Here is a 13423-nt window from a genome sequence, read left to right as displayed (position 1 = left end):
GCTTGTGTGTAAAGGTTGAGGGAACAGAAATTCTGGCCCAGCCTATTGAATTTTTTTTAGAATAGAAGTAAAGGGGAGTTGGGTGGAAGTACAGTATCCAGAAAATGTACTTCGATTCAGATATTTATAGCAGGACTTCTATTTGAGAGAATTTACTTGTGTGCCCTTATGAATTATTGAGTTGGTTGTTTAAGTTGTTTCCTTTTGGAAACCTCAGTTTGTATTGTAATCTGCTACGATTGAGTGCCTGTGTTTATGCAATGTGCAGCTAGGAAAGTTGTTGGAAAAATTCAGGCAAGTTCTCAGCATCAGTTGCTGAATAATCCCCAACTGCCTTGACTCAGCTGTGCCTAAGTCCTTGTGCATGTACATTCACAGCCTTGAATGAATCTTCTGCACGTGAAAAGGAGCTGTACAATATGCACAAAAATAACAAGAGAAATTATATAGCACCTGACATTTATGTAAAAATAACTGAAATGTTGAGTTATCTTTTGAAGAATAAAACTAAAGTTCACATTAATACGGTACGTACTTTGTCCCTAATGAGGCAAGGGAAAGTAATTCAGAGAGCAATTCTATCACTTTTAAAATGGTGATAGAACAAGATAGTGCAGGCCCATGGGTTAGCATCCTAAAACAGGAAGGGCTGTTTTCCAGTGACGTCATCGTTCAGAATGGCAGCCTAAAATATTAGCTCCTCTGGAAAAACGCTTATTTTGCCCCGTTAATCCGCCAAATACTAGTTTCCTTAAATATCTGACCTGGTAAGAGGGGCAAGAATGGGAAAAAGGAATGGAGATTTTAAAAAAGCATCACTGCGGAGCCTGTGGACGGTGGGGGGGGGGGGGGGTGCAGCGAATGGCTCTCCTACACAAGCATGTGGCTGTGAGGCTGACGCTGGGCCTCATTCAGGCAAAGTGGCAAATTTAGTAAAAATTTTGGAAGCAATATGGGGAAATCCAAAAAGACACAAAACAACAATTAAATGATATCAAGTCAGGGCTCACTAACGTTAATCAAAAGTTGGAAGATCATGTTCAAAACGTGGAACAGATGCTAAGTAAGATGATAAAAGTATTAAATCAACAAGAAAATAAATTACTCGACCAAGAAGGAAGGTCACGACAAAAGAATATCAGGATATATAATGTTCCTAAAGGAGTGGAGGGGTTGTCCATGGTGGAGTTTGTAGAAAACTTGACACACTGGAGCTTCCCCCGGCTATGGCACTTGACATTGAGAGAGCACACTGCGCGCTCATCCCGAGGCCTTTTGGAGACGGGGAAAATAAGCCAAGGTCAATAGTAATCAGGTTCTTTCAGTACAAAACCAAAACAGAGATTCTGTGCAAGGCTTGGGGAAAGAAGAAGGTATTTTTAAATGGGAAACTAATATATTTTGATCAAGATTACCCCCCAGCAATCCTGCAGAAACATAAGGAATATTCTGAAGCGAAGCACGAATTAAAGCAAAGGATTAGCTTCCAGACTCTGTACCCGGCTAAACTGTGAGTGTTTTATGAAGACGGGTCGTGGCTGTATTAGACGGTGGAAGAGGTGACTACATACATGAAGGACAGAGGGTTGCCCGTCAGCATGATCAAATTGAGGGGAAAGCCTGGCTGAGCAGCTATCCCGCTCTGCTTGGGAAATTTTAGTGAGAGAATCAAGAAAGCAGGGGACGGGAGGAGGGTGAGAGAAGAATATCAGGAAGAGACTGAGTTTTCAGGAGACAGCCCTCACCCCCTCCAGAAGAGCCATAAGGTCTGACTAATTTCAAAAGTGTTGATAAAGCTAAACAGAAGCAAAAATAGACTGTTACCTCAAGAAGTACATATTATAATTGGGATTTTATATTACTCAATTATTTCATTTTTTATTCATTCACTCCTTTTCCCCCCACCTAAATGAAAATATATACATGGGAGGAATACGTATGGAAGTCTTTTCTATGTAATGAACATAGGTTTTTTTCACTTTTATGGGTACTGCAGTAGGGGCCCTCAACTCACAGGTAAGAGAGGCTATCCCCCATGGCTAGACGTAGCCTCTAGCTCAACCCAGGGTCATCTACTAGAGACCTCAGCCTTGGAAGCACACCTTTGGTACCTTTTTCATTTGCATTTCTTGGTTCTTATTTGTTCAGGGAGTAGATCGATTAAGTTCTATTTTGCTAGTTTTGATGATATACTGACAGATAAATACACATGGCTAAGGGCAAAGTAAAACTCATTCCTTTTAATGTCAATGGGCTGTTAAATCCAATCAAATGCAGTAAAACTCTTATCAAAAATGAAGAAAAACAAGCCCATGTAGTTTATTTACAGGAAACGCACTTAAGTGATAATAAGCATGGAAAACAAAAGCTTCACTAACTTGTTTTTCTCCTCATAAATCAGGACATAAGAGAGGAGTTGCTTTTCTCATCTCAAGCAAGCTAAATTTTGAAAAAGTATTCAAAATGGGAGATAAGGAGGGCAGATATATTGAATATATATGCAACCCCAGTAAGTGATATTAGTTTCTTCCAGAAAATTACTAACGGAAACAGGTCTCTTGATATGTGGGGGAGACTTACGGTAATTACAATTACAGCCAAAGTTAGACTCTTCCAATAGAAAAACCTATGAAACAAAGTCCTTACATAAGAAAGTTAACACACTTTTTGAGGATGTTGGTCTAATTAATATATGGTGGGACCTTTTCCCTGACAGAAAGGATTACACTCATTATTCTGCTCCTCCCCCCCATTCTGTATATACAAGAATAGACTATTTCATAACATTTGGAAAAGAACCTGTGGAATTGGGACAATAGATGTAAGTGACCATGCACCTATATATTTATCTAATAAAAATACAATGCTGGCAGAACTCAGCAGGCCAGACAGCATCTATGGGAGGAGGTAGTGACGATGTTATATATATTTATCTGTTGATTTTGACCTACAACTAAAGAATATTATTTGGAAACTAAATTCAAGACTACTCAATGATCCCTATTTTAAGGAACAAATTAAAGAAGTTGGTCTTTACTTAAAATTCAGTGATAGAGGTTTCACCTTCCAGTCTATGGAATACTCTGAAGGCTGTCTTAAGAGGGAAAATTATAGCGATATCTTCATCTAAGAGAAAAAAATAAGGAATAAAACATTAGAGGAATTACAAAATAAGTTGAAGGAACTAGAAAAGAAACACAAATTGAGTTTGGCACAGGATGCATTAGAGGAAATTTTAAAAATTAGGAATGAAATTAATAGTTTGGCTACACAAGAAATTAGGGAAAATCTAATGTTTCTGAAACACAGACACTATGAAAGTGAAACAACAACACACACATAATGCTGGTAGAACACAGCAGGCTAGGCAGCATCTATAGGGAGAAGCGATGTCGATGTTTCGGGCCGAGACCCTTCGTCAGGACTAACCGAAAAAAAAGATAGTAAGAGATTTGAAAGTAGAGCGGGGAGGGGGAAATGCGAAATGATAGGAGTAGACCGGAGTGGGTGGGATGAAGCTAAGAGCTGGAAAGGTGATTGGCGAAAGTGATACAGAGCTGGAGAAGGGAAAGGATCATGGGACGGGAGGCCTCAGGAGAAAGAAAGTGGGGGGGGGGGGGGGGGAAGCACCAGAGGGAGATGGAGAACAGGCAAACAACTAAGTATATCAGGGATGGGGTAAGGAGGGGCATTAACGGAAGTTAGAGAAGTCAATTTCCTCGTGTTTACATTATGAAAGTGGATCTAAATCTATGAAAATACTGGCGTGGAAACTGGGGGAGAAAAGATAGCAAAAAATACAATTCTTAGAATTAGTGAACCAAGAACAAAAGTGATTTAAAAAAAAATAAGCTAAGTGAAATTCAAGAAGCTTTTGAAGTGTTTTACAGAACTCTATATTCCAAAGTTCCAGGGGGAAGCATAACCTAAATTGACACCTTCCTGAATTCTCTAGAGTTACTTTCTTTAAGCGAAGAACAAAGTAGAACGATGACTGCTGACATAACTGAAGTTAAGCTAAAAGCTGCAATTAGTAGGCTTAAATTAAGCAAGTCACCAGGATCAGATGGATATATGGCAGAGTGGTATAAAGAATTTAAAAATGAATTAATTCCTGTTTTACTCCCCACGCTGAACTGGGTTCTTTTAAAAAAAAAAGAGGCACAAATGCCACCCAGCTGGAAGGAGGCGATAATCTCAGCTATACCGAAAGATGTCAAGGATAAAATGGAATGTGGGTCATTTAGACTGATATCTGTTCTGAATGTAGATTACAGATTATTTATCTCCATCATGGCCAAACGATTAGAAGAGTTTCTACCCACACTGATACATAATGATCAGAGAGGTTTTATACAACAACACCAAACACAAGACAATATACGAAGGACACTTCACATTATGGACCATATCCAAAAAAAAATTGAAGCAATAGTGATAAGCATGGACGCTGAAAAGGCATTTGATTCGGTTAATTGGAATTTTCTTTACAGTGTTTTACATAGATTTGGTTTACATGACAGTTATTAAAACTATATAGGCACTATATGACAATCCTACTGCTAGGATTAAAATTAATGGATATTTATCAAATAGTTTTACCCTAGAAAGGGGCACGAGACAGGGTTGTGCATGGTCACCGCTACTCTTCGCATTTTATCTGGAACCACTAGCTCAATACCAGACTAAGTGAAGATATCAGGGGAATTACTATTAAAGGGACAGAGCATAAATTGGCCTGTTACACAGATGACATTTTGGTCTATCTAGAGCAACCAACATACTCTTTACTTAATTGAAGCAATCCTTTGAACAATATGGTTAATTATCAGGATACAAGATCAACATAGATCAAACCTAATTACTTTCATATAACTATAGCCCTCCAAGAGAAATTGAAAGTAGATATCCCTGGGCATGGCAAACAGCCTTTCAAATATTTGGGCATCATTATGCCAAAAGATTTGGCAAAATTATCAGAATGCAATTATCCACCTATATATGGAAAAAAATTAAGGAAGATCTAACAAGATGGAACCTAATTCCTTTTTTTAGTCTCAGTTCAAAGATTGAATCCATTAAAATGAATATATTGCCCAGACTATTATATCTCTTTCAGACCCTACCAATAGAGATTAACCAAAATCAATTCAATGAATGGAACAAGATGTTATCAAGATGTATATGGCAAGGTAAAAGGCCTAGAGTTCGTATCAAAACTTTGCAGTTAGCCAAAGAAAAGGGGGGATGGGGCCTACCTTCTCTTAAGATTATTATTTTGCAGCACAGTTGAGAGCTGTGATGTGTTGGTGCAACCCATCATATGACACTCAATGGAAAAACATTGAAGAGGGGATACTTCCCATCCCCATACAGGCAATTTTGGCTGATGACAACCTACAAAATTGCATAAATACTGTTGATAACCCATGAGTGAAATGGACTCTTAAAATATGGAAAACTATTATAAAAGAATATAAACTAGAGGGAGATATTGTATAAGGGTTTGTCAAATCTTAAAACACATTTGACTTAATAAATTAAAAGATTGGAGAAGGAAGGAGGGATAATATCTGAGGAAGAATGGACAATAATATGGAGTTATCAATGGAAGTGTACCAGTTTACAGCGATGGAGGGAGTTTGGATGCAAAAACTTGATAAGATAAGATATTTTATTACACCCTCTCAGAAATCCCATTATCATAGTAACCTCCCTATTTGTTGGAGAAATTGGGGAAATCAAAATGCAAACCATTACCATATTTTCTGGGATTGCCCCATTATCAAAGACTATTAGACAATAGACAATAGGTGCAGAAGTAGACCATTCGGCCCTTTGAGCCTGCACCGCCATTTTGAGATCATGGCTGATCAATTCCTTATCAAAACCCGGTTTCTGCCTTGTCCCCATATCCCTTGATTCCCCTATCCATAAGATACCTATCTAGCTCCTTCTTGAAAGCATCCAGAGAATTGGCCTCCACTACCTTCCGAGACAGTGCATTCCAGACCCCCACAACTCTCTGGGAGAAGAAGTTTTTCCTTAACTCTGTTCTAAATGACCTACCCCTTATTCTCAAACCATGCCCTCTGGTACTGGACTCTCCCAGCATCTGGAACATATTTCCTGCCTCTATCTTGTCCAATCCCTTAATAATCTTATATGTTTCAATCAGATCCCCTCTCAATCTCCTTAATTCCAGCGTGTACAAGCCCAGTCTCTCTAACCTCTCTGCGTAAGACAGTCCAGACATCCCAGGAATTAACCTCGTGAATCTACGCTGCACTTCCTCTACAGCCAGGATGTCCTTCCTTAACCCTGGAGACCAAAACTGTACACAATACTCCAGGTGTGGTCTCACCAGGGCTCTGTACAAATGCAAGAGGATTTCCTTGCTCTTGTACTCAATTCCCTTTGTAATAAAGGCCAACATTCCATTAGCCTTCTTCACTGCCTGCTGCACTTGCTCATTCACCTTCAGTGACTGATGAACAAGGACTCCGAGATCTCTTTGTATTACTCCCTTACCCAACTCTATACCGTTCAGATAATAATCTGCCTTCCTGTTCTTACTCCCAAAGTGGATAACCTCACACTTAATCACATTAAACGCCATCTGCCAAGTATCTGCCCACTCACCCAGCCTATCCAAGTCACCCTGAATTCTCCTAACATCCTCATCACATGTCACACTGCCACCCAGCTTAGTATCATCAGCAAATTTGCTGATGTTATTTTCTATGCCTTCATCCAAATCGTTAACGTAAATGGTAAACAGCTGTGGGCCCAATACCGAACCCTGTGGCACCCCACTAGTCATCACCTGCCATTCCGAGAAACACCCATTCACTGCTACCCTTTGCTTTCTATCTGCCAACCAGTTTTCAATCCATGTCAATGCCTTCCCCCCGATGCCCTGAGCTTTGATTTTACCCACCAATCTTCTATGTGGGACCTTATCAAATGCCTTCTGAAAATCGAGGTACACTACATCCATTGGATCTCCCCCGTCTAACTTCCTGGTTACATACTATTGGAATGGCCTACAAGACATTTTTAAATGTGAAATACCCTTAGAAAGTAAGACCATATATTTTGGGTATATACCTCAAGAATGGTTGAAAAGAGATAAATATTTAATGAATGTACTGCTGGTGGCTGGTAAAAAGAGTCTTACCAGGAAATGATTATCACAGGAGAGCCTGACCTTAAACGATAGATGGAAATTACAATGGACATTTACAAAATGGAGAAGATAACAGCATCTGTTAATCATAAGCTGGAACAATTTGATTCATACTGGGGAAAATGGTTTAACTACATAACTCATAGGCCTGATTTTATTCTCACAAATCAATGAATATGTTGTTTTCTTTTTTTTAAAAAAAGGAGCTCTCCCTAATTGTACATAGTTTTCTTCTTTTGCTTGTTCTTTCTTTCCTCTTTTCTATAAGTGTATACCTCAGATAAGTATTATCTGGAGATTTGTGGCATATATGACTATATGATATTTATGTACAATATCTGAAATACATCCTATGGAAATGTTTGATGATGAACTTCAATAAAAAATAAATTATAAAAAAAACAGGAAGGCTAATTTTGGGCGAATTGAATTGGATCTAGCAGAGGTTGATTGAGCTGGTTTGAAGAGTAAGGAACAAATAGCAAACATGAGGCTTTTATGAGTGTGACATCAAAATTTTAGGGGCAGTGTGTTCCTCTTGGGGTTAAGAGTAAACCTGGCAACTTTTGCTAATAAAATATATTGAGGTTCTGTTGCATACATTAAAAAGAAACCATACATTAGCTTTAGAAGGGTGAGGATGAGTGGATCCCTTTAACTTTAAAAAGCCTCAGTCTTATCTTTTTTTTATATAAACTAAGGCTTCGGTTAGGACTTCTCCCTGAGACTCTACTGTTCAACAAATAAACTGTGGTTCATTTTAATACACTGGAGTACTAAGATGCCCAAGATTTGGAGTGGGAGAACACTATGTAGGAAGATGATTGGACCTCTGCATCTACTTCACTTGTCTGGTTATGATAGGACAAAATTAAGGACCTCACTTGAGTTACAGAAAGAAAATATTTAAAGAGGATATAAAGGCTGCAAATATTCAACTGTGCAAGCCTTGCAATTTGATTACATCTGAAAGAGCACTGGAAAATTTTCCGTCTTTATTCCTGCCAAGGCATTGTTTACAATCTTGTCAAGTCACTTTCATGTCTCTAAACATAAGACTTGACTCTTATCAGTCTAGCACCGAGCCCCAGTTTCTGTTGGGTCTTGAACCCACAGCTTTCTGGCCTGCTTGCATTTACCCTATATATACCCCTCATAATTTTGTATAGCTCTGTCAAACCTCCCCTCAAACTTCTCTGAACCAAGGAATAAAGTCATAACCTATTCAATCTTTCCTCATAACTCCGGTCCTCCAGTCCCACCAGCATTCTTGTAAATTTTCTCTATACTCTTTGTACTTTATTTACATCTTTCCTGTAGGTAGTGATCAAAACTACACACAATACTCAAATTAAGCCTCGCCAATGTCTTAGCTGTTTGATTATGACACAGACAACTGTTCTGTGGGCCATCATGCCACTGAATGATCTCGGGTAAGAGATTAAAACAAATATTCCCACTAGCAGGGAATACTGTTATCATTAATAATGAAGAGTGAAACCAGCTGGAGGGTCTGCATGGTGATGGAGTCCCAAGTAACTCATGTCCAGTCTTCCTAACCTTTAACTTCTAGCTGGGTATACACAGCTAAATGTTCTCATGTATCAGGAGCATAAGTGCAACATTCCTGGCCAAGTACCATCTTTCCCAGCCAACCAAAACTTGAGTGCTAGTTGATTTTATTTTTTAAAAGACCACTGTACAATTGACAACATTTCAGCAGTAATGTTACTGATGGCCTGGTTCATGTTATGTAGTGCTCAGGCGGTATCATTAGCCAATTTCTCCAGCTTTGAGGCTACCTTGGTGCTCTCACGAGCCAGTCTGGCAGGTCACCAGAACAGAGGTTCTGTTATCTAGGAACACTCAGTTTCACTAATGGTCCTTTGATGGCCCCATAAAGTGAAATGTAGAGAGCATAAGCAGATGGTATTAGAGGTGTAACACTCTGCAGCCAGCACGATCTTCAAGTACCTGTTGATTTGATCCTTAAAGGATTTGTGCAACATGCTTTCACTCATAATATGGGTGTCCATTTGTTTTACCGAAGAGACTGGCAAGCACATGGGATGTCCCAGTACTATCTCGTGTGCAGTTGGTTTGGAGTACAGTGCATTGTCGTGAGGGCCATTCAAAGTGCCTCTGGCCACCTTGGCTCAGTCTCATTGATTATATTAATCACCTTCATTTCAGGGCCCCGATCTAACATTTAGCTTAGCTGACCTTAGCTGTCTCATTAGATTGTGGGTGGTAAAGACAAGTGAAATGATGCTTACACTACAAGACTTTTTGACTCTTAACTTTAGACAATAGATAGTAGGTGCAGGAGTAGGCCATTCGGCCCTTCTAGCCAGCACTGCCATTCACTGTGATCATGGCTGATCATACACAATCAGTACCCCGTTCCTGCCCTCTCCCCATATCCCTTGACCCCGCTATCTATAAGAGCTCTATCTAACTCTCTCTTGAATGCATCCAGAGACTTGGCCTCCACTGCCTTCTGGGGCAGAGCATTCTACATATCCACCACTCTCTGGGTGAAAACGTTTTTCTGCATCTCTGTTCTAAATGGCCTACCCCTTATTCTTAAAATGTGGCCTCTACTTCTGGACTCACCCATCAACGGGAACATGCTTCCTGCCTCCAGCGTGTCCAATCCCTTAATAATATGTTTCAATCAGATACCCTCTCATCCTTCTAAATTCCAGTATTTACCTGCAGAGTGAGAACTGTTGTCACTTGAGATTTTCTCAGGGATCCCAAACCTAGGAGTAAATTCTCATAATCAAAGACTTAGTAGGTTATAGTGTAGCATCACTTTCAGGAGTTTGACCTCCTGTCTATGGAGATATCAAACAAGTGCATAGTCACAACCTAGTTATTTAGGTGACTGCATGAAGTTCATTGGGTTATGCAGAAATGAAATCCAGGAGGATGGCCTAGTAGCAACAGACTCTGCAGTGTCTTTTGGGACTGTCTCCAGCAAATTATGCAGTTGCAGCTACTTGCTATGGTTGTGAATCTCTCATTTTTGATTATACTCATTATCATTTTTATGGTCTGCATAAGTGTACTTCAGTTTATAAAGTCTGTTCAGCCAGTGATGCATCATGCTGTAATTTTACTAGTTCATCAAAGAATTCAGAAAGTATTGGCATCTTGATCACATTGGGGTACCGTGTGGCTATAAAGATCTACTCTGCTGCCGTGGGAAAGATGTCAGCTTGTTTGTGCCCTCTTGTTTTCTCATCGTTCTGGTTAGTGTGAGCTGCATAGGTTATTCCAACAATTGCAGTAGATTATAGAAAAGAACCACAGTAATATAGCAGTTAGAGTGAAGCTACTCCATTCTGGGGTATTTTGGAGTTCAGTTCCTGCTCTGCCTGTAAAGAGTTTGTACATTCTCTCTGTGAGCACGTGGTGCTCTGATTTTTCTCCCACACTGTAAAAGACATGCTAGTTAGTAGGTTAATTGTTCATTGTAAATTGTCCCATGGTTAGGCTAGTTTTAATTGGTGGGTTGCTGGGCGGTGCAGCTCGTTGGCCTGGAAGGGCCATTTCCTCTAAATAAAATGACCATTTCCTATTTCATATTTGCATTGAACAAGCACAGGCCACACTATTCTTCTCACTTTCATTTCTCTTACAACATGTCTGCAGACACTCACTTGGTCCATTCCACTCATACTAACATTCTTGGGACAGGGGACTTCCATGCTACCATTCATGCACAATCAGTATGCAGTTTTTAAAAACCACACACTTACTGTGCTTCCACAGTATCCAACCAACGGGCAAATTCTTCCCGTGCTCCTCCAGACTCTGACCCGGACTGGACCACCCTCCTTTTTTTAACACTGCAGCTTTCCTATGTCGGCGATTAAGGTGATGGAGCACCTTGACTACTCCACACAGGAGGAAATGTGTGTTCCAGCAGCAGACTCAATCCTTTGCTCAGATGTGAGCTGCCTAGGATTTGGGGCTGATCAGCTACTGGGACTGAATTCATTACTCCCATATACTGAAGTCAGGAGTTAACCATCTTGCTGCAACCTCCAAGTAACTGTTGTCTCTGATTAACTGGACTCTGAAAACCTGCACTCATTCCTCAATCATACTTTATTTTACTTGTGCACAAGGAGAACAACATAGCCCCTATCACCCACACTGTTCTGCAGTCTAAATAGAGAAATGCCATTTTTATACAGAATTGGCTGGCAGTTACAGATATTGGCCATTTGGTAAACTGCTTATTGCTGAATTCTTTACTTGTAAGATCAATCAACATACACAATATAGGTGCTAAAAGTCAAGAGATACTACAAGCTAACATTTGATGATACTTTGAAGTCGGCAAAGTGATTGCCACTTAGTTCGGGTTTGTGTGTGTTTTGCATCTTTCCGTTATAATATTCTCATCTGCAGCAAGTCAGAATAACTCTGGATATCTGCTCAGCAAAGGGAGGCTATACTCTTCAAAGAATTTTCTTGCCTCTGCAGTCTGCACTCTATCTGCAATCTGTCCTTGCCTGGACATTGTTAACCCTGGCCTTGCCTCAATTTCAACACTTCCTTTGGAACCTTGTCAGAGGCCTTGCTAAAGTTCATGTAGACAATATCCACTGCCTTTCTTTCATCAACTTCTTCGAAAAACTGTAGGATTGGTTAGACACCACTTACCACACACAACACCATGTTGACTATGCCTAATCAGTCCCTGTCTATCCAAATATTTAAATATCCAGTCCTTTAGAATACCTTCCAATAACTTACCCACAACTGACATCAGGCTCACCAGCCTAGGCCAAATAGAAACATCAAAACACAAAGACTTTTCCAAATGAAAAGTTTGATTGTAAGCACTAATCAACAATAAGTGCATGTAGACAAATTAGTGTGAATTGGAAGAGTTATAACAAATCACTACATCAGTCTATTATTTTACGGCATTGTTTTGCTACCTCCTCCCCTCTTAAATTTAGGAATCATGCGTCAATTTCTTTCTGGTTCTTTTGACTACTATCTGATTATCTTTGTAATACTGTACTATGCAATAATGGGGCCTGTAGTTTTAATTCTGTAATTTGCTTAAAACTTGTGATCCAACCATCCTTTGACACTTTCCCTCTACCTTACAGAAAGTTTATTGGACATTGGACATTCAGAACATATGGGAAGTCAGCAAGGAGATATTGATGATTATGAAGAAAATTCTTTTGATTACACAGGTGGGAGAAAAGCTCCTGATGACACTTCAGATTCAATAAAAATGTCTGATGAAGAAAGTATAAAAGATATGTACTTTAATTTTGAAAAAGAAGCTGAACGATATGGAATGGACTTAAAACCATAACTGAAGTGAAGCCAAAAATTAAACTGATCCTGTGCTTTGACCATTGTTAATTGTGCATAGCTTTTTATTAATGCTGCAGTTGCAGATTTTAAATTACATTCCAATTTTAAGCCTATGTTCACAAAAACATTGTAATGTGAATCCATTTACACGTTACTAATCTCAGGGTTCTGTGATTTTTTTTTTTAAAGATGGTCTATTGTGGACCAAAGCAGATGACTACTACCAAAATTGTTGGTCTTTACTGTGTAAAATGTAACTTGGGTTCTGTACATATACATACACACACAAATACAGATTCATTTATTTATCAAATGTACATCAAACCATACAGTGAAATGCACTGTTTGCATTAACAACCAACACAACCTAAGGATTTGCTGGGGACAGCCCACAATACACATACACGTTTACACAGTAATTCATTGAATTACATTGTGGAGTGGCTTTTGTGGATTTATTTTCTTACTGGACTATATAATCATCTACAATAGCAATAAAATAACAAACCTGTTTAAAGTTGCTTGTGTGAAATGTTTATTTGCACAATGACTGAACCATTGAATTCGATTTGAAGAAAATGTCAGCAAGGATGGACCTGTATTAACAAGCATGGAGAGTGTATTAATGTGAGGAAAAAGTGAACTGCTAATAGATCACTGTATTTGCCGATCTTCACTGTTCCAGAAGTATTCTGGAGGTGTGTAGTATACGTTAGTCTCAATAGACCGTGAATTTGCGCCTTGGAAAGTTTCCAGGGCGCAAGCCTGGGCAAGGTTTTTTTTTGTGGAAGACTGGCAGTTGCCCAAGCACGAGTCTCCCCTTTCCACGCCACCGATGTTGTCCAAGGGAAGGGCATCAGGACCCATACAGCTTGGCAC

The 13423-nt window shown here is 39.4% G+C and overlaps 1 protein-coding gene across 2 annotated transcripts in view; it reads left to right on the top strand.

Moving 5' to 3' along the window:
• znf710a (zinc finger protein 710a) overlaps positions 1-13064 on the top strand; it is a 137428-nt gene extending 124364 nt beyond the window's left edge. For both annotated transcript variants that reach the window (XM_073033039.1, XM_073033038.1), the window contains exon 5: positions 12328-13064. In XM_073033039.1, coding sequence (XP_072889140.1) covers positions 12328-12542 — 215 coding nt within the window. In that variant the 3' untranslated portion in view covers positions 12543-13064. The remainder of the gene's footprint in view (positions 1-12327) is intronic.
• The last annotated feature ends 359 nt before the right edge of the window (positions 13065-13423 follow it).

The sequence above is a fragment of the Hemitrygon akajei genome, chromosome 30 (genome assembly GCF_048418815.1).
Source record: "Hemitrygon akajei chromosome 30, sHemAka1.3, whole genome shotgun sequence".
In the NCBI taxonomy this organism is placed as follows: Eukaryota; Metazoa; Chordata; class Chondrichthyes; order Myliobatiformes; family Dasyatidae; genus Hemitrygon; species Hemitrygon akajei.
This window is presented reverse-complemented; position numbering and strand designations above follow the sequence as displayed.